We start from the raw sequence: 26,343 nt of genomic DNA on the forward strand, positions 1-26,343 counted from the left end.
GTTTTCCCACCCTACATCTCTCAGTCTCCACTTTCTCTTCTTACTCGCCACTTTCACTTCTTTCCTACCATGCAACAGGCACTTCACAATCAGCATATTGTGATCAGACACAATATCAACCATACCATCCTCATCTATCCACATAATCTATCACTGACTCCTGCTCCCTTGCACTCCAAGTCACACGTCCCTCAGCCAAGGTTACATTCAGATTCTCTAACTTCATTTCATCCACAAATTCCCCAAGCATCTCACCATTCCTGTTCACACATTCTCCCAGAATTCCTACATGTGCATTCATATCACCCATCACCAGCACTCGCTCCCCTCCATGTTCACTCACAACTCTCTTCAGTATGTCATACTTCCTCCTGTTCTCCCTCTCAGCTCTTTCATCCATGACAGTTATTTACGCCACCACCACAACCATCTTCTCCACTCTGCCCCGACCATCTGTGCACTCCACTCTCACTGCCATCACATCCTCACTGTTCTCACACGTTCCCACACCAAGCTCATCTACTTTCAGTCCACTTTCTTTCCTATAGAGAAAGGCTACGCTTCCTCCCTGCGTCTCCAGAGTCTTGTGTCCCTTGCCAATCATAGCAAACTCACATCCTTCCATTGTCCACGAGAGGCTTGATCTTGATCTTGATTCTACAGGTGTCCCAGGATATCTCCTGAGGCAGGCCTTAGTATCGGCAGCTCCTGGTGTACTCTAAAGCCTGTCGGCTTGCATGATACAGCAGGGCTTTCAAACTTGGAAAAAATTATCTGGATAAAACTTTGTTAAAGCGAGTTTGGGGTTCGTTAAATGAGCAGATGGTAGTAAAATTAAACCTTCGTTGTAGCGAAATTTCGTTGTGTGAACCTTCGTTAGATGGGGGTTGCCTGTACTTACCAAAGTATGAAGTTTTATCTTAATTTCACGAACATTTAACTGTCACTGAGGTATTAAACGCCTTCCCTACTGAAACCCTGAGACTCATGAAGCTCGTTTGGAACAAAAGCTTCAGGGCTATATATTTCCTGCTTCCTCAAACCTACTCTCTCAAGGACTGATGTGGGACTGGTAGCTGGGACTTCTTGTTTAATACCTCAATGACGCAGTTAAATGTTCGTGAAATTATGATCAAACTTCATACTTTGGTAAGTACTCGTTTAATCTTATAATTTCATTGTGTCTGATTCTGGCACCTCTCCCACGCACGTTACCTCTATACAGCAATACTCCGCTTAACGAACAGGATACAGGGTGTCAAAGCTGTTCGTAGAGCGGAAATTTGTTAAAGAGGATGTAATTTTCCCACAGGAAATAATGGAAATAGCAGGGATGCATTCTGGGCTGGTCCCCAATATACCACATCGGTTAAGAAAAAAAATTATATTTCACTTTATGCTTTACAAAATAATCCTTTCTCGAGGGCAAGGTTTGTAAAAAGCTAATAGAAATGTTGTTTTGTGAACATAAATGCATATATAAGACAGTAACACCACCTCCAGAGGTGGTGTTCTCACCAACCTCAGAGCAACCTCATCACCGTCCCTCCATGCGTTCATGGATGCCATTTTGCGGCAGGAGATTGCTCTGACGTTGTTGAAGAATCTTGGATCCAGCTCCAGGAGTGCTAGAGACAGAGGCGGGGAGCCAGCCAGTCACAGTAAAGCAGCCACGTTCGGTCCCTCACCTGGCAAATTCAAACCCAAAAAATTCGCTAAAACCGATGTGATTGTACGTTATGCAGACTTTTTGGTCTAACTTTATATAGTACGTTAAACCAGAAATTCGTTAGACGAACCTTCATTAAGCGGAGTATTACTGTGCCTTGGGTGCCTCTATGTTGCAGGGAAACAACTTTTGAATAAGAGTGGTATCAGAACAGGTGACAGGAGAGAGAGAGAGAGGATACAAGGGGCCTGTTTTCTCGTGCTCTAGCCAAGGTCACTGAACCCGATCGGATGCAAGGCCACGTAAACCGATGATACTACCTCATTCAACCTATGATATTTTGGTAACCATAACATCTAGAGATTTCTGGTTTTTTGCATTGCATTGAGGAAGAGTTGCTTGTGGGCAGGAGTAAAGATATGCTCTTTGTCACTGTGTCATCAACGATGGAGGGTGGTAGTGAGTGATTTCACTGTGTCTGATTCCGCCACCTCTCCCGCGACCATTACTTCTATACCTCTCTATAGGTCTCTCACTATGTTATGGGGAGACAACTTTTAAATGGAGTGGTATCAGAACAGGGTACAGCAGGAGAGGGAGAGAGAGAGAGAGAGAGAGAGAGAGAGAGAGAGAGAGAGAGAGAGAGAGAGAGAGAGAGAGGGAGGGAGGGGATACAAGGGGCCCATTTTCTCACGCTCTAGCCAAGGCCGCTGAACCTGATCGGACGCAAGGCCCGATGTTTTGCATTGCAAGGAGGAAGAGTTGCTTGTGGGCAGAAAACCATTTGTACTCACTCGTTTATTGAATTTCTAAGTGTAATCAGTATGTGAATACAGGCTATTTTGTGTGTTTCTCGCCAAACTTTTACTTTTGGGACCCATGATCATGGGATCTTGAGTTCACAAAACTTAATAAAAAATACACACTGCTGAGGAGCGCAGACACATACATGCACAAAGGATGAACAACGATACATAACGCGGGCTGAATGTTCGGGTGGACACGGGTAGCCAAGCGATCACTGCGCCACCTACTGATGGCTAATCGTATCTTGAAAATATCGTCCTATTTCAAAACGTAAATTAAAATTTTTCGTCGTATATAAAAAAAAAATTGTATGTTAGGGCGATCATATGTCGAAGTACCACTGTATTTCCACCGAGCACTGGTGTCTCTCATGGCGTCGTTGATGAGCATCAGAAAGCATAACAGCCCCATTCTGGTTCCCTAGGGTACTCCACAGGTGAGGTACTGATGGGGTGAGAAAGCGGCCTGATGACAACCTAGTTCTTGTGGGAGAGGAAGTCAGATAGCCAGGACACCAGGCTGGGGTGAAGCTGTAGGTTGATGGCTTTGGTGATAATGGTGGTGTGGTGAACAAAGTCGAAGGCTTTCTGGAAGCCTATGAAAGTGAGAGTGACTGAGGTTTTCCTTTTTCCAAGGTTCTTGTAGATGTAATCAAGGAGATCAACAAGGCAATGAGTTGTGAAGGAGGACTTGATGTTTCCAAATTGTTGTTGATCCATGAGGGAGGCAACATGAGAGTAGGCCCATCAGATAAAGTCTTAACAGAGCAGGCTGGGGATCAGGGTGATGTAGTCACGGAGTGACTGAAGTGAGCTAGTTTTCAGGATGGTTGTGACATATGTTGTCCTCCAGTCTGCAGGACACTGACATTGATGGAGAGAGACATTAATAATGGTGCACAGGTGTGTGGCTAATTCAGTGGAAAATTCTTGATAGCTTGATATGGAGGTCAGCTGGAGTGATGGAGTGTCTTGATTTAAGTTGGAGTAGCTTGTTGGCAATCTTGTGTTCATGAACTGGGGTAAGTGGTGTGGGTGTGGGTAGGTAGGCAGAGAGTGAAGTGGGGTCTAGGTCAGTGAAATGAGCGTCAATGTCCTCAGCTCCTTCCAGGGCAGACAGGTGGGCTACGCTCAGGATAGAGGTGGTGGTCTTGTTTAATTCAGAGATAATGGATCTTGGTGTACCACCTGCTGATATTTTCCTGCTTTAATTTGTGTATCTTGTTGGGGTAATAAGATTGTGTTGCTGCCTTGATTTCTTGTATTATTTTGTTGTGGAAATGCTTGAAAATTGGAGGGGTTGGTGAAGAAGGCTGTGTTGTGTTGCTGCATGAGTTGCTTAATCCTGGGTGTGATCCATGGGGCATCCGATGGGTGGATTTCCAGAGATTTTTGTAGGAAGAAGTGATAATATGCTGCAGTGATGGTTTATTGATAGTTACTCCACTTGTCATGGACGTCGTCGATGATGAGTACCTCAGTCCATGGGTGTTGTGTAACCCACTGGCCAAACTGCTGCTTAGCTGAGTCTGTTAGAGTTCAGTAGGTCTTGGCGACAGTATGTGATAGGTGTGAGGTGGAAGGCACCAGTGACCATGGAATGGAGGTTACTGTGTCCCTTGGGAAGGAGTGGCTAAGGGGGGAAGGTAGTGCTGGTTGAGGTCAGTGAGGATGAGGTTGAGGATATTTGTGCCATTGGTGGGAAAATCCACTACCTGAGTGAGGTTCAGCTGCTCTACAATCTCACTTATGTTTAACTAATTAAAATCATCACAGACAACAGTTTTTGCAGAGGGGAATTTTGATCGGGATTTGTCCATTTATTCGATAATGTGGGTGATGTTGGTTTGCCGTGGTGGTGCAAGGAGGATGGTAAACCAGGCAGAGGATGATGGAGGCAGAGTGGCAGGGGTGAGAGGAGGGGGTGAGCCTCACCCACAAAGCCCCCCAGATGGGAACCGCCTTGTCGTGGTGGGGGCTTGCGTGCCCTGTGACCTGGCGAGCTAGGCTAGAGGGGGCTTAGTCCCCTGCTCTGCCCTTTCGAGGGGGAGAGGGCTACCCATGCTAGTACGGTCGCCAGTGAGGGGCCAGACTAAATGGTTCCTACGTAGGCTGCCAGTGGACCAGCGGAGCCACCCGCTGGAGGGATCGCCCAATAGGGGCTGTCCTGTGCTGGATGGTTGGGTGTCCAGGCTGGGATGCTTTGGGAGGGGGGTCTCAGCTCTGTCGTGGACAAACATTCGTATCATGTGGGGCCTTTTTAAAACGACTGGTCCGCATGGGGACGAGGTACCCGTCCACGGCAGCCAGCGCTTCCTCCCATTGTAGTCCCAGTAGGTGGTTTCCCTTGCCCCTGGAGCCAATTTTTGTGTAGCTGTTTTTATGGGAAAACACAAAAAACATTCAGGTTCTCGTGAGGTGGCTGACCTGGCCCACGAGACGTCATCTTCAGGTCTGAGTAAGGAGGAGGATTCCCCTCCACAAGGGCCTCCCACAGCAGTCTCTTGTTCTGGAAGTTCTTTTGAGGGATGCATTTCTGCTGCATATGATTCTCTTGTAATGGTAAATGTTAATCCATCATTTTCCTATCATGCCTTGCACTCACTTCTCAAGGCGTATGGTACGGTTGTTCGCATTCGACTGGTTTATGATAAGGACTTTCCTTCTAACCGATGCTATGTAACGTTTATGTCATGTGATGAAGCTCGTTTAGCTTATGAACATGTAGCATCTCTGCCCTCGCCGGCCATGGCTTTAAAACTGAATTTCTCCAGTCACGTAATATTTCAGACAGTGACATGGATTACATCCCAAATGTTTTTGAAAACTATTTAGAGAATTCAGTTCCAGCAGTCCGCCAGATCCCACCTCCACGTTGGTTTGTGGCGTACTATAGAAATGGGCGTGGAATTTCATCCATGCCTCCCGGTACCTGTCCAAAGAAATCGGCACGATTCCTGAGGGGAATCTGAAAAAGTATGGGAAGGGGGTGCTTGTGCGAGCAAAAGATCTTACGCAAGCTAGGATGTTGCAACATCTCCCATGCCCTTCTGACAGCATGTTTGAGACTGTTAAGGCTCATCCCACCTTTAACTATAGCAAAGGTTGTGTTTATAGCCAAGACCTCTATGAATTCCCAGAAGAGGAAATACTAGCAATGTGCCCTAGCTCAGTACAAAAGGTGACTAAGATGAGGAACTCCTCCAACATGGTCCTTCTCACTTTTTGGGTCCACCCTTCCTGACCGTGTTAATATCGGTCCTATCAACCTTAGGGTGAGGCACTTTGTTTCTCGCCCTCTTCAGTGCTTCTCATGCTATGGGTACGGTCACGGGAAAAGCTCGTGTAAGGAAGCTTCCCGATGTGGTAATTGCTCTGCACTCGACTCGCATTCAGAGGAGCATTGCAATGGTGCAGCTTATTGTTTTCATTGTCGTGATGCTCACCAGGTACGTTCCAGGCAATGCCCCAGGTATCGCCTGGAGCAGGACATTCTACAGCTTGCCAATAGTCAGTTTATCAGCCTCGGTAGCGCCCGCCGTGAACTCCTGTACCGCCAGAAGGATGGTACTGGTGCGACATCCTATGCTTCATTGGCCGCTCGCTCTTCGGCTGAGTCTGCCGGTCCGAAGACAACTCCTCCTGCTACCTCTCGCTCTGTTGGGGCGGGTGGTACTGTTTATCTGGCTAACAGGTTTGCCATTTTGGCTGATGACTCGGTTGAGTCATCTCTTAGAAGTGACGAGAAAATACGGACTTGAACAAAGTTACCCATGTAGTAGATGTCCATTTGCCACCTGTATCTCCTAAGCCTTTCAAGGGTCTAACTAAGCGGCACCGCGGCTCTGCGGAGTCGTTAGATTTAGCTCAGCATAAGCAGTCTAAGTTTTCTCCCGGTGCTTATAATCGTGAGTCCTCCAGGGACCGCTCTGCTAGGGTAGCTCCAGTAGTTTCTGTCCAGCCTTCTGTGACGCCCTCCGTCTCAGATCGGGCTTCTTATGATGAGGACGGTCTGAGCATGGAGACGTCCGATGATATTGTCATAGCCGTCCCTCGTGGACCAACTGTATCGGAAAGTGCAGTCCTGCCTGATCCTCGTCCTCCGAGGACCAGTAAAAGTGATGATAGTTCGCATCACCCACCGATAAGCCGAAAGGCTGAGGTCCAACGACCCGGCACACCTCAATTCCCGGTGTCTTCTCGTCGTTTGATTAGTTCTAGTCAGGTCAGTCACGGGCAGCCTCAAAAGGCTCGCTCGTCCACTGCACCCAAATAGTCGTCTTCAAGCTTCTACAATGGAACTGTAGAGGCCTTCGCGCCTCGTGGGGAACTCCGAGCTTTGCTGTCGGAGTTCTCTCCAGCCTGTGTAGCTCTACAAGAGACTATGATAGGTGATAGTACTTATTCTAGTCCTCCTGGCTATCGTGGTTTTTAACACTCCTTTCCTGACCAGGGCCACCACGGTGGCACAGCTATTCTAGTCCGTCAGGATATACCTGTTATCCCGGTACAACTTAACTCTCCCTTCAGGTGGTTGCTGTTAAGGTCTTTATGGGACGACTGTACACCATCTGCAGTTTATATCTACCTCCTCGGCTTCCTGTCTCCAGGGGTGAGCTTGACGGCCTGGTGCGTCAGCTGACTCCGCCTTTTCTTTGTTGGGAGATTTTAACGGCCGTCACCCGTTGTGGGATGAAGGTGCTCGTAATCCTCGTGGGGTTTTAATCGGTTCTTTTATTGAGGATGAGGGATTGGAGATTTTAAATTCTGGGATGTTACACATTTCCACACTCCTACTGGGACTTTTACAGCTATCGATCTTTCTCTTTGTACATCTAATTCTTTCCTTGATTTTAATTGGCGAGTCCTACCGGATTTACACGGTAGTGACCACTTTCCGATTTTATTGCAATCTGTGAAATCTGAGCCACAGTCCCGGCCACCACGCTGGGTTTTAGACAAGGCAGATTGGCGTCGATTCACAGACCTTAGCTCTTTTATTCGTCCGCTGGCTGACTTTTCTACTTGTGCTGAGGCTGTTGATTATTTTACTGATTTTTTATTTCTTTAGCCCTTCAGACAATCCCTAGGACGTCAGGTCGCTTTACTAAGCGTCCCGTTCCTTGGTGGAACGCAGCATGCACTGCAGCGGTTAAAGAGAAACGGTCAGCTTTCTCTCGTCTCCGGCGACATCGTGGGGACCCACAGTGCCTGGAAGCTTTTCGGCGATGCCGAGCTCGGGCCCGCCGCATTTTGAAAGAGGCACAAAGAGCCTCGTGGAAAGCCTATATCTCTTCCATAAACGTCCGCACCCTCTTACGGATGTCTTCAACAAAGTCCGCCGAATTGCTGGGAAGTATTCTGCTGCTTCCCCACCAATTTTGTTGTCTGCTGGGCGAACGGTGGCAGACCCTAGGAATGTCGCTGACCTCTTTGCGGAGCACTTTGCCAGTGTTTCCCAGAGGCATCCTGCAGCTCCGGGCGCACGTCACCGCCAGAGAATGGAATCTCTCGGCATAAACTTTTCTTCCGCTGGAGGAGTCTTATAATGTCCCTTTCTCTGCTTCCGAGTTGCGGACCGCTTTGTCCCAGTGTCACGACTCTTCTCCTGGGCCAGATGATATACCTTATGCCTTCTTGCGCCACATGTCTGACACTGCTTTTAACTTTCTTTTAAATCTTTATAATATGATTTGGCATACCGGTGACTTTCCATCTTCTTGGGCTGTGGCAGTGGTTCTCCCATTTCCGAAGCCTGGGAAAGATAATCTCCAGGCTACGAACTACCGTCCTATATCTTTAACGTCCTGTATTTGCAAAGTGTTAGAAAAGATGGTAAATATAAGACTCATGTGGTATTTGGAGAGGGGAAGTACTTGTCACCGGTACAGTACGGCTTCCGAAAGATGAGGTCTACTACTGATGCTCTTTTATCCCTAGAGTCTTCCATTTGTGAGGCCTTCGCTAATCACCACCATCAAGTAACAGTCTTTTTTGACCTGGAGAAGGCCTACGACACGGCTTGGTGTCATGGCATTTTACAGTCTTTGTTTAATTTTGGCCTTCGGGGCCACCTTCCTATTTTTATCCAGCAGTTTTATCCAGCCGTTTTTACGGGTTCGAGTTGGGAGTGTTCTCTCCGATGCTACAGCTTTAAATGACGGTGTCCCACAGGAAGTATTCTTAGTGTTACGCTATTCGCAGTTGCAATAAATGGTGTTATAGATACTCTACCGGATGGCATTCACAGTTCTTTATATGTGGACGACTTGTGCATCTCTTTTGCTGCTTCTAGGATGTCACTGATTGAGCGCAAGCTCCAACTGGCGATCAATAGGGTGTCCAGTTGGGCCAACATGAACGGTTTTCGATTCTCCACCTCGAAGACCGTAGCCATGCATTTTGTCGCAACCGTGGTGTCCATCCAGACCCGGATTTATACCTCGCCAATAGACGCCTCTCATGCGTGGAGGCGACTCGATATCTTGGCCTTTTATTTGACAACCGTCTCACCTGGGTTCCCCATTTTCGCTCTCTTAAGGCGTCTTGTCGGCAGGCACTATCCCTTCTTCGGGTTTTAAGTCATACCTCTTGGGGTGCGGACAGGGACACGTTGCTGTTGCTTCACCGTACACTCATACTTCCGAAGCTGGAATACGGCTGTGAGATCTACTCATCCGCAACAGATGCACGACTACGCTCGCTTGACCCCGTGCATCATGCTGGGGTCCGCTTGGCTACGGGTGCATTTCGGACATCTCCAATACCTAGCCTTCTAGTGGATGCTGGTTTCTGGCCGCTCGACCTCCGGCGCCAGTCTTCGATGCTCCGGTGTTGGTTTCGCACCCACCGTCTGCCTGATTTTGTCCCCTGTGTGTCAATGTTGCGGGACTCGCGCTCGCAGGCGTATGTCACTCGACCGAGTCTCCCTAAACCTTTTGGCCTACGTGTTGCAAATCTCATGGCAGAGTTATCTATCGACCCCACTCCTGTGTACTCTTTCCGTCTCCCGCGAGTTGGTAATTGGCAGCTTCCTGTTATCTCATTATGCCCTGCCATGGATGGCAAGAAGGATTTTTTGCCAGCTCTGTCCCACACACGGTTTTTAGAACACTTTTTTATGCATTCTGATGATATCCCTGTTTTTACTGATGGCTCCAAATCCGACTCAGGCGTTGGATTTAGTGTGGTTTTCCTCTTTTTATCGGTCTGGCAGCCTTCCTTCAGTGGCGTCCGTTTTACTGCGGAGCTGTCTGCCATAGTCCTAGCTTTACAAATAATTTTTACTCTACCGGTTTCGTCTTTTACAATTTTTAGTGACTGTCGCAGTGCTCTTACTTCTCTCTCTTGCACTATATCCTTTAACCCTTTGGTTTTATCAGCCCTGGAGTGGCTATACCTTCTTACACAACGAGGATATCGTGTTGGGTTCTGTTGGGTTCCTGGTCACGTTGGTGTTCCAGGAATGAACATGCAGATCGCCTCGCTAAACAGGCAGCAAGTCGCGCTCCATCTCCTGCGTCTGTTCCGTTTCGAGATGTCTTTCCTCTAATTCGTGAGGCAGTTGCAGCAATCTGGCAGAGGAGATGGCTAACGGGGGTCGCAACCTCGAAAATGGGAGAGATCACTATTTCCTCTATCCCTCACTGGACATACACCCATGTTCGAGATCGACGTTTACAGACTTTATTGGCGCGACTGCGTATAGGTCACACGTACCTTACACAGAGGTACCTGTTGACCAGGAACCCTCAACCTTACTGTGATGACTGCCTGGTGCCGCTTACCGTGCGGCACCTATTGGTAGAGTGCCCTAGTTTGATAGAGTTACGACACCGCTACCTCTACCGCTGTCGCGGTAGAGATAGCGGTGTCTATTATATCTCAAAGGTCCTTGGACCAAAGTGTCTGGCCCAAGGCCATGACGTTTTAGATTTTTGGGAGAAGCTGGCCTTCTCCCAAAGCTGTGATTTTATTTAATTTTAATATATGTATTTTAATGTTTTATGTATATTATTGTAGCTTTTTGTTTTAATTACCATTAATTTTATCGTTTTCACTTGTTTTAGCTATTTTATGCATTTTATTTAAGTTTATTATATGTATTTTTAATGTTTTATTGAATTTTATTGTAGTTTTAGTATTTTTGTTACCTTTGATTTTATCTTTTTAATTTCTTTTAGTTTTTATAAACTACATTGTAGTAAGTAAAATATCGTAGCGGCGCCATATGACCGTTGATGTTGCGGCGCCTAAAATTAAAATCCATCCATCCATTCAAGTGTGTAAATGAGATTGACAAGATTGATAGAGATGACTTTCTCGAGCTGGATAGGACGAGAAGACCAAGAGATAATCATGATTTGAAATTGAGGATTCCGGGGTGTACAACTGATATTAAAAAGTTCAGTTTCCCAGCTAGAACTGTCATTGCCTGGAATAGATTACCGGAGGATGTAGTGAGAGCAGGAAGTATCCATAGTTTTAAAGAAAAGTATGATAAATGGATTCAAGCGAACGGGACACCATGAGCGTAGCTCATTTCCTGTAACAAATTTGTAGGTAAACTCTTATAGGTAAACTCTCTCTCTCTCTCTCTCTCTCTCTCTCTCTCTCTCTCTCTCTCTCTCTCTCTCTCTCTCTCTCTCTCTCTCTCTCTCTCTCTCTCTCTCTCTTTCGATGTTAAATAATTTAATTTTTTATCGTTATACTCCAGTACCTTTGAGGTGTAGGTTCAAATGATGCTACTTCTATAATCAGTTTCACATCTTACAGAATTCCAGAGTGTCTGCCACGAAGGAGTGTGTGTGATGGCGAGCCACAGTGTACAGATGGGACAGACGAACTTGGGTGTTATTGTGTTGATCGCCTATATACATATGGCAAGGAAGACTTTGTGTGTGATGGATTCTACGATTGTCATGATCTTAGTGACGAGGATTGTGGTGAGTAGAGTTTGAGATTATGATTACATCATGGCACCTTAATTGCACAGAAAGAGGATGGGGAACAAACGATACTGTTAAATTAGTCTCGGGTGATTTGCACCACTGTTATCTGTACGTACGTACATATTATTGTTATGGTTAAGAGACGATGATGGCTGTGATATAGTCATATATGTGAACCGTCTATTTTGATTTCTTTTTCTTCAGTCTTTCCAGTAGGAAGACAATGAAATAATCATTATTATAAAATAGTAAGACGCACACTGATGTTTTTTGTTAGTTGATTGTTGTTAATAATACTATACACTGATCTTTTCTGATGAGTACCTGTTCTTCTCATGGCAGCACCATGTGGGCCTCAGTTTGTATGTGCTCTGAGTCAGCAGTGTGTGCCACAGGAGGAGGTGTGTGATGGCAAGAATAATTGCAGATATGGAGAAGATGAACTGTTTTGCAGTGAGTTAAACTTTAATCAATACACTTATAAACTGGCAAATGATTTATAACATCTGCCAAACTCTAGTGAAATCACATGAATGAATAAGGTAACAGATAAATTATATGATAATGAGTAAGTGAATACAGTTAATGGAACAAATAAGTGAATGAAGATGAGTTAGTGATTCTTCTCATTTTGTAATAACTCAGATAATTAGAAATTCAGCTTTGCAAATGTGTTTCTTTTGTTTTGAGAAGAAGATAGTAGATTTTTGTCATTGAATGATTGAATCAAGGCACTGAGATCCTTTCTCTTTACTGTTTTTTGTAACTATTATTCTTTCTTTGCCAAAGTTTCAGTTCCATTCATTGACAATATATATTTATTTAATTTTAATGATGATAATATATCTTAACTATGGCATAGATTAGCAATATGGTCTTTCATTCTCTCTTTGTTTCCTTTATTTGGTATTTTTTAGTCTTTCACCATAATCGATGAGGCTTTTCTCATCATATTTAACCCCCTCAGTACCGTCCCGTACACCCGTACGTGATGGGGAGGTATGGTACTACATACCATCATGTACACTGGTACGGGATACATTTGGAATAAAAGTTTAAAACAGTTTGGCTGCCTTGTTTGGTATCTGGCATGGTGGTATTAGCAACTAGGATGGTCTAGGCTCTGCCTACTCTGTGACAGCAGCAAATCAGTGAGTGATACATTACGACACGTCACGATGGGGTGGCGTGAACCAAGAGTGACGTAACGTAGTGCCGGTTAGTCTGAGTAGGATTATCGTGCTCTGTGCTCCTGCTTCCACGCCATTTTTGTCCAAGGAACTGTGCTGCAGAGGACCTCCCAAGCGAATGATGGAGGAAAAGTTAGAGAAGCATCAGGCTGTATTTGCACGGAAGGACAACACTCTCCTGGTGAAATATCAAGATAAAAAGGAGGTCACAGTAATGTTAACTCTCTACACTGCTGGTATGGTTGAGAAGGCCAAGACATATTTTGGAGACAAGACTGTTTTACAACAAGTCCCTGCACATCGACTGGTACAACAGTCTCATGGGCAGCGTGGATATGGCTGACCAGCTACTTGAGCCATATGCAAGCGAAAGAAAAAGTCTTGCTTGGTTAAAAAAAAGTGGGAATTCATTTCATATTCCGCACTCTCCTGAACTCCTTCATTGTGTACCGCAACCAAACAGGGCACCATGGGTGCGAAGATTTTACACCAGCAACAGAAGTCAGGAAGTCATCAATAGCCACCCAAGAAAAAGAAGGAAGAACTTCTACATGCCTGGGTGCGTCATCAGCCGAAGAAGCAGAAAATGTGCCGTGTGTGCTACAAAGATTCAAGCAAGAGAAAGGACACCGTATACTATTGTCCTGGGTGTCCTGGTGAACCAGGCCTTTGTTCGCTGTCACACTTCACTGAATATCACACAGGCAGTCAGAGTGAAAAGTCAGGTCCATCGCCCAAGTCCAAATCAGGTTCCTCTTCCAAGTCACGTGCACCGCCAAAATCACGTCCGTCACCCAAGTCATGTCACAGTAACCTGTGACCTGACAGCTTATACCTGACCTCTACTCTACAGCACTGTGGTGAATACTGTACAGCAGTCTTTTTTTGAGAGAGGGAACACCTCATACTATAGAGTTTTTTCATAATTATTATTATTATTATCATTATTATTATGATTATTATTATTTGTTATTATAGTGTGTATTATGTGGAAACCATTTATATTCATATGTACAGTGCACTTATACAATAAAAATGAATGAAAGTGACAAATATGAGCAAGTTTAGTGAGCGATTATGCGGGCGGTATAGAGGCGAGTCTCACGCCTAAGGCGATTGGTGCCGAAGGGGTTAACTTCTCATTCTTAGTAATTTGAACCTATACCTACCCCTCGCAAATTGTTTATAGCTTTGACAACAATTTTTAAAGATTTGCCATTTTCTGGGGGAAACAAGCTTATGCACTGTGACATCTGTGCATGTGATGCACTGACAGACAGTGAGGAACAGCGTTAGATGTGTTAGTTCATGTGTGCGTATTGTTGCATTAGTTGCACATGTGTGAAATCAATCACAGTGATTGATTCTTTTATTGACCATGCAGCCATTGACCAATGAAAATAATTCATAATAAATCTAGCCAATCAGAATGGATTATGGAGAGAAGCGATTGGATTTAAATCAGTCTGTGGAAGATGTCTGAATGGGTAGTATGTATATGCCTCAAACATTATCATTGCATCACCAGATTTTACCAAGAGAAATAAGATAACAACTTCATATTAATTTTTTAGTGTTGGTAGTTAGGTTAGGCTAGTTTGCTTTGGTTTGATTAGTTTAATTTAGTTAAATAAAGTTACTCTATTTAACAGTATATAGGACAGACCTTTTCCCAAAATTTTGTCTCTAAAATTCACCCTGTGTCTAATGTGCAAAGTTGAGACCTTCCATAGGCTAATCTCTGTGATGCTCACTAAACTTTTTTTCTTATGTAAGAGGGGAAAACCAGCCAAGGGCAATATGAAATAATATAAAAAAAAAAGGCCCACTTAGTTGCCAGATCTCTTTTGCAGGTCCAATTGAATTATCCAAAAAAAAGCACAAATGTTTTGAAACCTTTCTCTGAACCCTTCAACATGAGGACTTGTATTTTGTGTCCTTAAAGCACTTATATATATCCAAGGATGCACACATTGCATCATGGCTGCGTTCCATTAAGATGTGATTTCTTTCCCAGATACTGTGTGAGAATTTTCAGAGTGTAGGTTTTATATGATATAATATGGCTCGCTTGACTTTCCCTGTTATTATAAAGGTGTAAGATTTGCCTATACCAGGATAAGTATCAATGCATCTTTCTGACAGTTTTTTTTTTTTTTTTTTTTTTTTTTTTTTTTTTTTTTTTTTGTGTGTGTGTGAAACTAATATATTTGCTTACCCTGAGAATTAACATTTTTTGTGTCATCTTCAGAAAATGGCTAAGAGCAGGCAAACGACAGTTTTTTTACTAAAATTTGTGTGAGGTTTATTTCATAATGTACATACCTAGTATGAAAAATCATTTACTATTATCATTTGTACATACCTAGTATGAAAAATCATTTACTATTACCATTCTTATTTCCATAGAGAGAGAGAGAGAGAGAGAGAGAGAGAGAGAGAGAGAGAGAGCTGCCTCTGAGTTAAGTATCCCCTACCACCTCCCAGCCTGGATATGGTGCTGGGAACTGCCTGGAGAGAGAGAGAGAGAGAGAGAGAGAGAGAGAGAGAGAGAGAGAGAGAGAGAGAGAGAGATGCCACTGAGTCAGTTATCCCCCTACCACCTCCCAGCCTGGATATGGTGCTGGGAACTGCCTGGAGTGAAGTGCTTAAATGAAATCAAGCCATAGGAAGTTGGAAATATAGAAGCAGGTAGGGAGTTCCAGAATTTACTAGAGAGTACTGGTTAACCCTTGCATTAGAGTTGGACAGAGTAGGGATGAGAGGAGGAATAAAGCCTTGTGCACCTAATCTGCAGGAGGAGGGTAGGCATGCAGTTAGCAAGATCAAAAGAGCAGTTGGCATGAAAATGGTGGTAGAAGATAGCAAGAGATGCAACATTCCAGTGATGAAAAGAGGCTGAAGACTATCATTCAGAGGAAGGGAGTTGTTAAAATGAAAAAGCTTTTGATTCTATCCTATCTAGTAAAACTGTGAGAGGTGTTTAACTCTCTTGCTAAACTCACACTCACAACTAGTACTGCATCAGACACAAGGAAATAAATACATACAACAGATTAAATAATTTACCTTGGTGGTGATGATTCGTCATTTTCACTGGCGTGTCCAAGAAATAATGTGTAACTATTGACCCCCTAACCTACCAGCCAAAATTCACTACTAGCACACCACAGACCTCATCAACACATACACCATCAGTTGACCAGAGACCTTATCAAGACACACCACCTCTTCAGCCTTAAAACCCATCATGAAAAAAAAAAAAAACAAGAAGGGAGTGCTCCTACTTCTTCTTCTTCTTCTTCTTCTTTGGACCTGTTCCACTTAGAATCGCTTTTTAGGTCTCTCTCCTTCTTTCACTGTCTGCAAAGTTGGTTCCTTATTGACCAGCTTTCGACTAAAAATATTTTCATGTGGTTCACTATTCTACAATCATTGACTTTGTTTCCTGTCAGTCCTAGAATTGTTCTGATCCCTCTGTCTTCCCCCTCTTTTCTCTCGTCCCATTCTTCCCTACCTATGATATTTGCTACTTGAGTATCCAGAGCTCTCCTTTGCTTGTTTCTGGATATCAGCTGATTGGAACCCTGACTTGATGCCATCTGACAGTTAGGATTTATAGCAAGTAACAGCAAGGGCTTTTGGCCACCATCTATGGAAAATTGTGATATGTTTCTGGTGACAGCAAGAAAACCCACTGAAGAATGCAAGGAAGGTTAAACATAACCTTAGTTGCCCAGCCCGCATTGGCCAGAACTTGAGGATGACACTGCTTTTGCAGCAGTGTTCTGTTTGTATAATGTGCTGCTAGATTGCTTTCAACAGTATATGCATAAATATACTAAAAACTTTTCTTCCTGTCACAGTAATTTGTTCTGAGGAGGATATATCAGTGGTGCTTGTCGCATCTGTTAGGTTATATTAGCTAGGTTAGGTTATGTTTGATTAGGTTAAAGTTAGGGTTAGGTTAGTTTTGAATAGCTAAGTTTGAATAGGTTGGCAAGTGCTCTCCACAGCAGTAACAGTCAAGATTTTGGACTGTTAATGTTGTGGTACTCTGTAGTAGCCAAACTTTATTCTTTTGGAACATTTGTCTGTTTTCTAATTTTTAAAAGATTTTAATCTTAACACAGGACTTTCTGGGGAATAGTGTTTTTAGGGAATCAAGGGAAACAGAAAGTACTGGCTTGTGATGGAAATGAAGTGCAGACTCATTCAAAATGGTTGAAAACTACCTCAGAAAAATGGTGTCATCGTGAAGTGAGAGTATGGTGAAAGACTAATTTTAACCGTTTTTATTAGTAACATATTTTTCAATAATGACGTTTTCCTATCTGATGAATGAGATTTGCATTCAGAAGAAAATACAATTTTCTTGATTTTACTTTTCTTTGTAGCTGGTATTGATGATGTTCATTAACAATATATTAAAGTTTCTTCTCAAACATGAAATTTTACGTGCTAATACTGTAGCTGCCACTAACATTGAAAACCATTAGTTCATCTTTTTCCTTTCAGTTGCCTTAATCAACGTTCATACAGAACCAGAGAGGGACCAATTTGGGGAACTAACATCGCAGAAAGAGGGGCGACTGGTGCTGCGGGTAGATGGCATTTGGGACACCATCTGTGTTGATACTCTGAAAGAGGAGCTTGGTCATAGGGTGTGCAACTTTCTTGGCTATGAGTGAGTACATGGCATACTGCTGGAAAGAAGTAGAAAATTACAATTATAGAAGAGATATGTGTGCAAGAGTAACTATAGGACAAGTTGACTAATTGATTGTCAAACTTATGATCAATAAGATTAGAAAAATTATAGTGTTAATGCAGAAGGAAGAGAACATGGGAAAATAATTGTGGGAGTATACTGTATGTTGTGGTGGTGAATGTAGGAGAGGACATAGCAGGGAAGGTAATGTACATGGCCATGAGTGTATTGAGAGAGAGAGAGAGAGAGAGAGAATATATAGCTATTATTTGAAAATTGCTTGTCACCTGGATTGTAAATAATTAAAGCAATAATTTTTAAATGCTAAACTAGATTGTCTAAATATTTATTTAAAACGAAGAATCGTAACTAATTCAGACTATTTGTGCAGGACTCTGGATGACTTGTATTATGTTGAGGACTCTTTGTACATCACTCCATCAAGCCCTCAGAACCACCACACCCCACGCTCAAAACTTGCTTTCACTCCTGTGAATAACTTCAATAGAACTGACAGAAGTCACAGAGAAATACGATCCACAGGCCTGGTAGAATCATTCAGCTCCACAGTGGAAGGCTATGTGGCGATGGATATATTGGAAGAGGTTCCTGTAGGTATTGGTGGTAGAAAGGATGTGTGTCGTCAGGTGGTGTTCAGCTGTGGTGAGCAGAAGTGTGGAAAAGTCCCTCTCTACTTCTTTACCAAGGTAATTTGATGTTGTGAAATAAATAGATGAATGTTAGTACACTCAAAGTTTTTACCTTTTTCGTTGTCCAAATCAATAGATTTTAGACTTGTAATGTGCTGTATTTAAGATAGCAATGCAGTATCACAAGATAATCACAAAGAAATATTTGTTCTGACTATCTTCTCCTAAAATTATCCATACAGGCTATTTAAAAGTAGATACAGAATGTCAACAGTATCATAATAATCAATATTCTACGCATCTGTATCCATCTGGCATTTAACCCTTAAAATTTTGGGAACTGATTTACTTTCCATCTGTTACAGCGGGGGAAAAATCACACCTGTCAAAAATGCTGAAAGATTCTTTTCATTATAAAAGCATATTTCTCTTTGTCATTCTGAATACAACAATGTAGTTTTAAACATGTTATGACCTCTGAGAGCAAAGTTGTTGCATATCAAAAAATTCTCCCTGAACCTGTGGCAGAACCCGCCGCTAAGAAATACCCTCCCCCAAAGTTCCAATAACTCTCTCTCTCTCTCTCTCTCTCTCTCTCTCTCTCTCTCTCTCTCTCTCTCTCTCTCTCTCTCTCTCTCTCTCTCTCTCTCTCTCTCTCTCTCTCTCACCCCCCCTTTCAGGTATTTGAATTTGATGTAAGAGTATATGAACTTTAGCACTTTCATGTTTTGAAAATCCAGACTCAGATATATGAAATGATGTGCAAAACTGGAAAAGAAAAAGAAACCACATATTACAAGTATTGTAGATTTCTGTAAGAATTTGAACTTGGCAACTCTTATTGGCAATGGGATTCACATGACTTTGCCGACAAGCACAATCCTGTAGAGGCAACCATGGGTGACACACACCAGCGCGTTGCTTGAGGGAAGTACGTGAGGTTTATGAACGTTGCTGTGAGGGTTGGTCTCTGTCTCCCAAATCACTATCAGAATCACTATTGGAGTCTTCACTTTCTTTTGTCTCAATAAAAAGATCACTGTTTTCATTTTCATCACTGTCCTCAATGTCACTACTGAGTAACACTGACATAACATCACTCGGATTACCGTTTCCTCCTTCGGGGTCACGGTGGTTGCCAGATTTTGCCTCAAAATGGGAAAAGATGACCTATTGTGTGGGAACATATGTCTCAAGGCTCGAGGAGGTGAGTGAGAAAAGTTGCCAGATACCTTCACTTGCCCCAGGACCAATAGTGATGGGGAGAGATTCAGGCATTTAGCACAGAAAAATCATGATTCCCAGAACAATCAACACCTCTCCACACGCAACACTACAATCGTCCTGAAACGACCACCGTACGTTAAGGGTTAACTCAACACTATTTTGTCTCGTGTCAGTAGGGGACATGGAACAGTAGTGACATTTGGTGGATTATTTCTGAAAACTCCCCATTGCTAGAACTATTTATTTTGCATTTCCATCTTTACCCCCTTTTTTTATTACTTTTTTTATATTTTATGATATTAATGCACTGAGCTTTGTACTTTTTCTCTATCTATTCATACAGTTTTTTCTCATCTAACAAGGTAACCCCAGTGTGGATGTTTGGTGGGTCCCCCTGGGCAGCAAGTGTTTATGTGAAAGGAGAGTACCGGTGTGGTGCCACGCTGGTCCACCCTCGCTGGCTCATTACCTCCAACACTTGCATGTTTGGTGTCAGGTAAGCTAAAGGAACATGACATTAGACAGTCAGTTTCATTTGGTGCTTAACTTAAATATATGACTCTGAATAAGAATGAATGGTCAATATGAAAATTATATGACCATAATTCGACTTTTGATTTGGTTACAAGTTCTGAATTGCTAATTTTTTCTTAGGTTAACAAAATATCTATAACCTGTTCTTCATCCATATGTTTGTTACCTGAAAACACCACCAACTTCAAGCATTCAAACTTAAAGAAGCTGTCAGTTTTTATTTTTTTTTTCTCTACTCATCTGTTTCACCACTATATCAGATGAATATTTACTTTTAAAACTCTAATGGGAAGTGTCCAACCACCTACAGTCTCACTTCAAATGTTAGAACAAAAGAAACGAAACTAGTAACTGCTATTCATGGGTACTGCAGCTATTCTCAAAAAGAATATGTTCAAGGGTGATGTGAATATTTCATAGGCAAGGGACTCAGGGAGACCAGATAGGACTTCTGGTTCAGGGAGACAACCATGATGTTGTGCAGAAGACTTACACTCCGTAGTAAGTAGGAACAACAACATACCTAAATAAATACTGTAGTTTATTACTAAAGAATATTTTATTGAAACAAAAGCTAAAAATATGATGCTTAAAATAATCTGAAATATTTAAAAACAAAATGATAAATAAAATTTTGCACTTAAAAGCTGGTCTACTGGAATGGCCTCACTAGGTGGCAGCACAGAGCAATCAACCATGATCATTTCATTGTGAAACTATCATATTTTTTTAGATTTTGGTATCAATAAAATGTTCTATAGTAATAAACTACATTATTGTGTAGGTATATTATTCTTCCTACTTGTTATAGAGCGTCAGTATGTGGAGTCCTCATGAGTAGCAGTTTCTGGTTTTTACCGTGTCTTATTAGAATAACGTCTAAACACACCCCTTAGGCCAAGTTTAGTAGCAGTTGTCTGGTATGCCGAAGTTACTGGTGCAAGTATATTTGAAGGTTACTATTTTGTATCTATCCCATAAGTTGACCCCTAGTTTTGACCATAAAAAAGACCTTAGAAACTGGAGTATACATACGTTAATACCTGAGTGCACGAAAGAAAAATTCATACACATGAAGTACAGTGAATACAACCACAACATGCAGCAATGTCATGCGATGCTGGGTGTGTCCACATCGCCAGCTTCACCCTGCACATTAGCATTAAAAAGTCCATTTTGATTGGGGAATTGCCACAGCCACCCATTATTCTGCCTGAAATTCTTTACATCAATTTCTATGTCAGCTTCCTAGCTGCTGCACATACCTACCTCTTCATATAGGCACTATCTAATGCAGCATCTTTTCCACTCCTTACATTTTTCTTTGATGCACTATTACCACTTTTACTTAATGATGCATCCTCAGAGTATTTACAGAATATTCTACCAGTTTTTCTTTTGATTTATTAGTGTCTGACACAGTTTGCTTAGCCATAATATACTCCTCACAAACACTCAAAACAGTAGCTTCATTCTCTGATTTATTATTAATTCCATCTTTTAAGTCACAACTAGGGCCACTCACTTATACCTGACACCCTTGGGAGACATAATTTAAGGGTTCTGAGGTACTGAAAAATGCACAAACTTGCTTATTGATACTGGACAATACACAGTGTTCACTAGCATCAGGCAGACTTGTTCACAACCACCTGCCACAGTGGTGCCACCATCTATTGGCTGTTTCTTGAATTGTGCAAGGCATGCATTGTTTGAACTCATTTGTTGGCAGTCTGGACTCAGATTATTAAATCATTAACTGGGCACTCCTGGATTAACCAAAATCCTGATAGGCAAGGTCTGGATAAACAAAGGTCGAGTGTGTGTGTGTGTGTGTGTATGTATGTATGTATGTAGATATATATATATAATATATATATATATATATATATATATATATATATATATATATATATATATATATATATATATATATATATATATATATATATATATACACACAATTCTATTAGATTCATGTCTGTTAACATCAAAGCTTTTAAGATAAAGATAGAAATATTTTATTCATCAAATCGTAATACATTAAATTTTGTATACAATATGAAATTCATTTTGGCTAAAGAGCAATAAAAACACTTAAAAATGTTACTTGGGCTGTTCATATAAATGGTTAATTTTCTCTCTTATACATGCAATGATAAGTTATTTCTACCTTTATCACAGACTATCACATGCAGTTATTATGGCTATTTGACCTAAAAGTTATAGTGATGATAGGTGGTTGAAGAGAAGAATGCTTTTAGGTACAAATGACTTTCTGTGCCTGTCATTGTGTTGCATGGGCAGAGTTAACCTTTTACCAGATCTTAGATATGTATAACAATTATGTAGCAGATGAGTTACATCTTTTATAATCCTGTCTACTTGTTTCATTGTACCTGTTTGATAGATAAAAGCTTATCTAATGATATGGTATCTACACCTAGTTTTCCTGCCTTTTCAACAATCCTTCACAGCTTGTTTTTATCTTTACAGGTAAGCTTTCCATACCAGACAGTGATTGAAAAGTTTTAAAGTGATTCTAGTGGGTATTTATAAAACAGGCTGATTATCACTTTATCTACACAAAGGTTACTCAAAATACGTACAAAGTGTAATCTTTGGTGTCATTTCCTTGACACTATATCTATATTAACACTACAGTAGTGACCTCCTTGGATTAGCATAGTCACTCCACTAATCCGATGCAGGTGTGAAGTTGGGAGATGTCAACCTGACGCTGCTACGTGAGGTCACGGCCCTAGAATCTGGCCACCTCATCCACCAGTCAGCACCACAACTTCAGTACACATACACAAGCGGCAATTTTATTAATAGTGGTATCCATATTAGGGCCCATATCACCATCCAAGCATATCTTTGGTGTAATCACCTAAAACTTGGGTATCATGGTGACATGTAGGTAACTTTAAACCACTCGACAAATAACATAGCTTCAAAGTGGTATGTGGTGGGATTCGAACCTAGGCGTGGACATCTGCCTGATCCCATGCTCACCACTGCTATGCCACTTCCACAGGCCCTCTCCATGGAGGAATATGTGCCCCTCATGGACAGAGTGCCTGCCTGTGCGGCATCATTGCCACAACCCTGACAGACTAGCCACACCCATCAGCGGAATCACTCGCTCTCCAAGTTCTCAAGTTTCAGGTGGCAGTGGCCACTAGGGCCTGTCATGACCACCGAGGCCTGCCTTGCTTTGGTAGACATGTCCCTGCAGCGCCTGGAGGCTATCAACGCCCGTTCTCCTACCTCAAGGGACACGGAGGTCTGTTTTTACCACAGGCATTTTGGGGATAGGGCGTGTAGCTGCCGACTGCTATTTGCTTGGCTCCACCAGAGGAATGGGGCAGGCAGGGGCTGCTAACACCATTGGCTGTCCCTGCCTCTCCTCCTGCTCTCTGCTCTGGCTTACTGCCCTGGCTCACTGCCCTGCCACCCTGTCTCCACTGCGTCCCTACCAGCCGTGCAGCCTGCCCCGGATCCCACGAAACCTGCTCTGTCTCCATCCATGTTCCATGAGCAGCCATGACACTCCCATGGGTGGCCTACTGTCATCCATGAGTTGTTTCCACCACCAGATTGGCAGTCCCATGGCAGCCGGGCCCTGTCAACTCCACTGGTGGCCTGGCCACTGCGCCACCCACCCATCTGTGGGCTGCACCCATACCCTACCTTCAGTCGGGCATTTGGCCATGGGCATAAGCCATTCATACTGGCTGCCTTCTCCTCTGCAGCCTACAGGGGGCTGTGCTTTGTCCTTGCCGCTGGCTCCCTGCCAACCTACTCCTGCCTCATCCCTGTTCCTGCTGGCAAGCCACCCTCACTTTGGGACTTTCACTCCTGCCTCTTCTGGCTCCACCTTGCTGTCCTTGTCACCCCAGCACCCAGAGTGGCTTCCTCCCAGCCAGCGCCCACTTCTCTGAGTGAGAGACATTTGCTCCAGGGCCCATTTCCTGGTGGATTCCGGGGCAGAGGTGAGTGTGGTTCTGGCAGCCGACAGCAATCACCACCCCCAACCCTGCAGAGTGTATGGCCTGGCCATTAATCACACCCCAATTGCACATATGGGACTTAGACACATAACGTGATCCTCTTTCCTGGCAACCATTTCCCCTGGGCCTTTGTTGTGGTGGGCATGGAGCAGGCAATCCTGGGGATGAATTTTCTCACTGCTCACAACCTTCTGGTGGATCCATGCTGCAGATGCCTCCTGCACAAGCCCTCAGCCACCATTTTCCATGCAGAGCCTTGCACACAACCAATGCTGCTCCTCACCACCCCATGTCAGGCGACGCAGTTTGAGGCCCTCCTCCAGAGGTTTCCTCTCCTAACTTCGCTACAGTCTGTCTGCCCCGCCTCGTGTCCAGCACAGGGTGCATCACTTTATCGTCACAGCTGGTCCTTCGTGATTCACTCAGCCCCAGCGACTGTCCCCGGAATGCCTTCACGCTGCGCGCAAGGAGTTTGAGCACAAGCTGGAGGAAGGCATTGTGCACCTGTCTGACAGCAACTGGGCATCGCCACTACACATGGTGCCCAAGTCCCAGGATAGAGGGGGTCCTCAATGCCATGAGCCGCCTTGACAAGTACCCCATCCCTCATGTGCTGGATTTTCACACTGAGCTCCATGGCAAGTTGATTTTCTTCAAGATTGACCTCCTGCGGGTGTCCCATCAGATTCCTGTGGTGTAGGGTGATGTTCCAAAGACTGTGGTGATTATGCCCTTCAGGTTGTTTGAATGCCACTTCATGAACTTTGGTCTTTGCAACGTGGCCCAGACCTTCCAGCGGTTCATGGATAGGATCATGAGAGGGTTGGACTTATGAGGCATGTTATGCCAGAGGGGCGTAACTGACAATCTGGACTTTTTGAGTTAGTTATGGATGTGGCCACCAGAGGCCCCAACTTAACCAATGGTGAGATTTCCTAGGCAAAATCAGTCTCTATGAAGCCTGTACGAGGGTTTAAAATCCTTTGTTTATACGTGTGAGAAAGTACTGACTAGGTTTGGCCTGGAACGCCAGAAGGGCGGAACTGGCAGGCAATAGCAGAGTGCGGCCGGCACACACCCCCCCGTACCGTCCAATCACAGCTCAGCCGGCCCATGTTGCCTCGCAATCGCGCTCAGTGCCTCCCTTTAAACTTACGTACCGGATTACTCTTTCTTTTTTCCCCATGTTATTGTGGATTTACGTGGATTATATACATCGATGATGAGTGATAGTGATAGCAGTGTGGAGGGGGAAGCCCCTTCGACCTTCCGTAAACGTGTGGCCAAGCCCGAGCTGTGGAAGAAGACTGTAGCAAAGAAACAAAGAGACTGGGGAGAGCTACATAAGCGTGACTATAAAACGGCAGGTTGATGCCCGTTCTATTGGTGCCTCATGCTTATGCCCAAACAAGTGCTTTGAAAAGATATGGTGAGTGTGTACAGTAATCCCCCACATTTAGCGATCCTATTAGTCTGCTGAAACCATCAATAAATTGGAATTTCGCCAAATTTGAATACTACTTTGAATAGGGAAAATACCAATCAGTCTTTTGTCCCCCCAAAGTCCCCATTTACAGCTGCAACATCACCACCTTCATGAGAATCAGCACCCCCCGAACCACTAGCCCATAAAACTTGGGGACGTTTAGTTTTTCACTCGCTCTAACTCGGGAAGTTTGGCGAGAAACGCACAAGATAGCCTCTATTTACATACTGATTACAATTGGAAATTCAAGAAATGAGTGAGTACAAATGGTGTTCTGCCCACAAGCAACTCTTTCTCTTTGCAATGCAAAAAACCAGAAGTCTCTAGATGCTATGGTTACCAAAATATCACAGGTTGAATGAGGTGGTATAATCGGTGTACGTGGCCTTGCGTTCGATCGGCGCCAGAGGCCTTGGCTACAGCGATAGAAAACGGGCCCCTTGTATCCTCTCTCTCTCTCTCTCTCTCTCTCTCTCTCTCTCTCTCTCTCTCTCTCTCTCTCTCTCTCTCTCTCTCTCTCTCTCTCTCTCTCTCTCTCTCTCTCTCTCTCTCTCTCTCTCTCTCTCTCTCTCTCTCTCTGGTGACGGTGGTAAAATGTTCTCCCCCTCGGTGGTTGAACCTCCTATACCCGTATCAGAGCCAAGAACATCGCTATCTTCACTTTCTATTATTGTAGAAACTGTTAATTCCAATGCCCTTTCGATACCACTCTTATTCAAAAGTTGTCTCACTGCAACATGACGAGAGACCCGAGGTGTAGCAGTAAGGTGCGTGGGAGAGGTGACAGAATCGGACACCGTGGAATCACTTTCGCTCTCACCATCCATCGTGGAAGTTGGTGACACACTGACCTATAGCACATGTTTACTCCCAATGAGTGTTGCCAACTCACAAGTAAAGAAAACGGGAAGAAAATAGCCAAAATATAGCCCAAAATGCCCAAACGTCGATCGACGTGCCCCAAGTCTTGCGTGATGAACGTCTATTGATGTTCCTGAGTAGTAGGGGTTAGTGGAGGCCATGGTGATAGCAAAACTCGCTAAACAGCGAGCACAAAAAATACCCAAAAACAAATAGACAAATACATACATCCAGAAAAAGGC

General features: G+C 43.6%; 1 protein-coding gene across 1 annotated transcript in view; it reads left to right on the forward strand.

The window, feature by feature from the left end:
- Positions 1 to 26,343, forward strand: part of LOC123507730 (serine protease nudel-like) — a 165,825-nt gene that overhangs the window by 28,416 nt on the left and 111,066 nt on the right. Inside the window, 5 exon segments of the mRNA XM_045260891.1 lie at positions 11,251 to 11,420; positions 11,769 to 11,879; positions 17,135 to 17,303; positions 17,719 to 18,034; positions 19,567 to 19,700. Of these exon segments, the coding sequence (XP_045116826.1) occupies positions 11,251 to 11,420; positions 11,769 to 11,879; positions 17,135 to 17,303; positions 17,719 to 18,034; positions 19,567 to 19,700 (900 nt within the window).

This window comes from Portunus trituberculatus, chromosome 23, assembly GCF_017591435.1.
Source record: "Portunus trituberculatus isolate SZX2019 chromosome 23, ASM1759143v1, whole genome shotgun sequence".
NCBI classification, from domain to species: Eukaryota; Metazoa; Arthropoda; class Malacostraca; order Decapoda; family Portunidae; genus Portunus; species Portunus trituberculatus.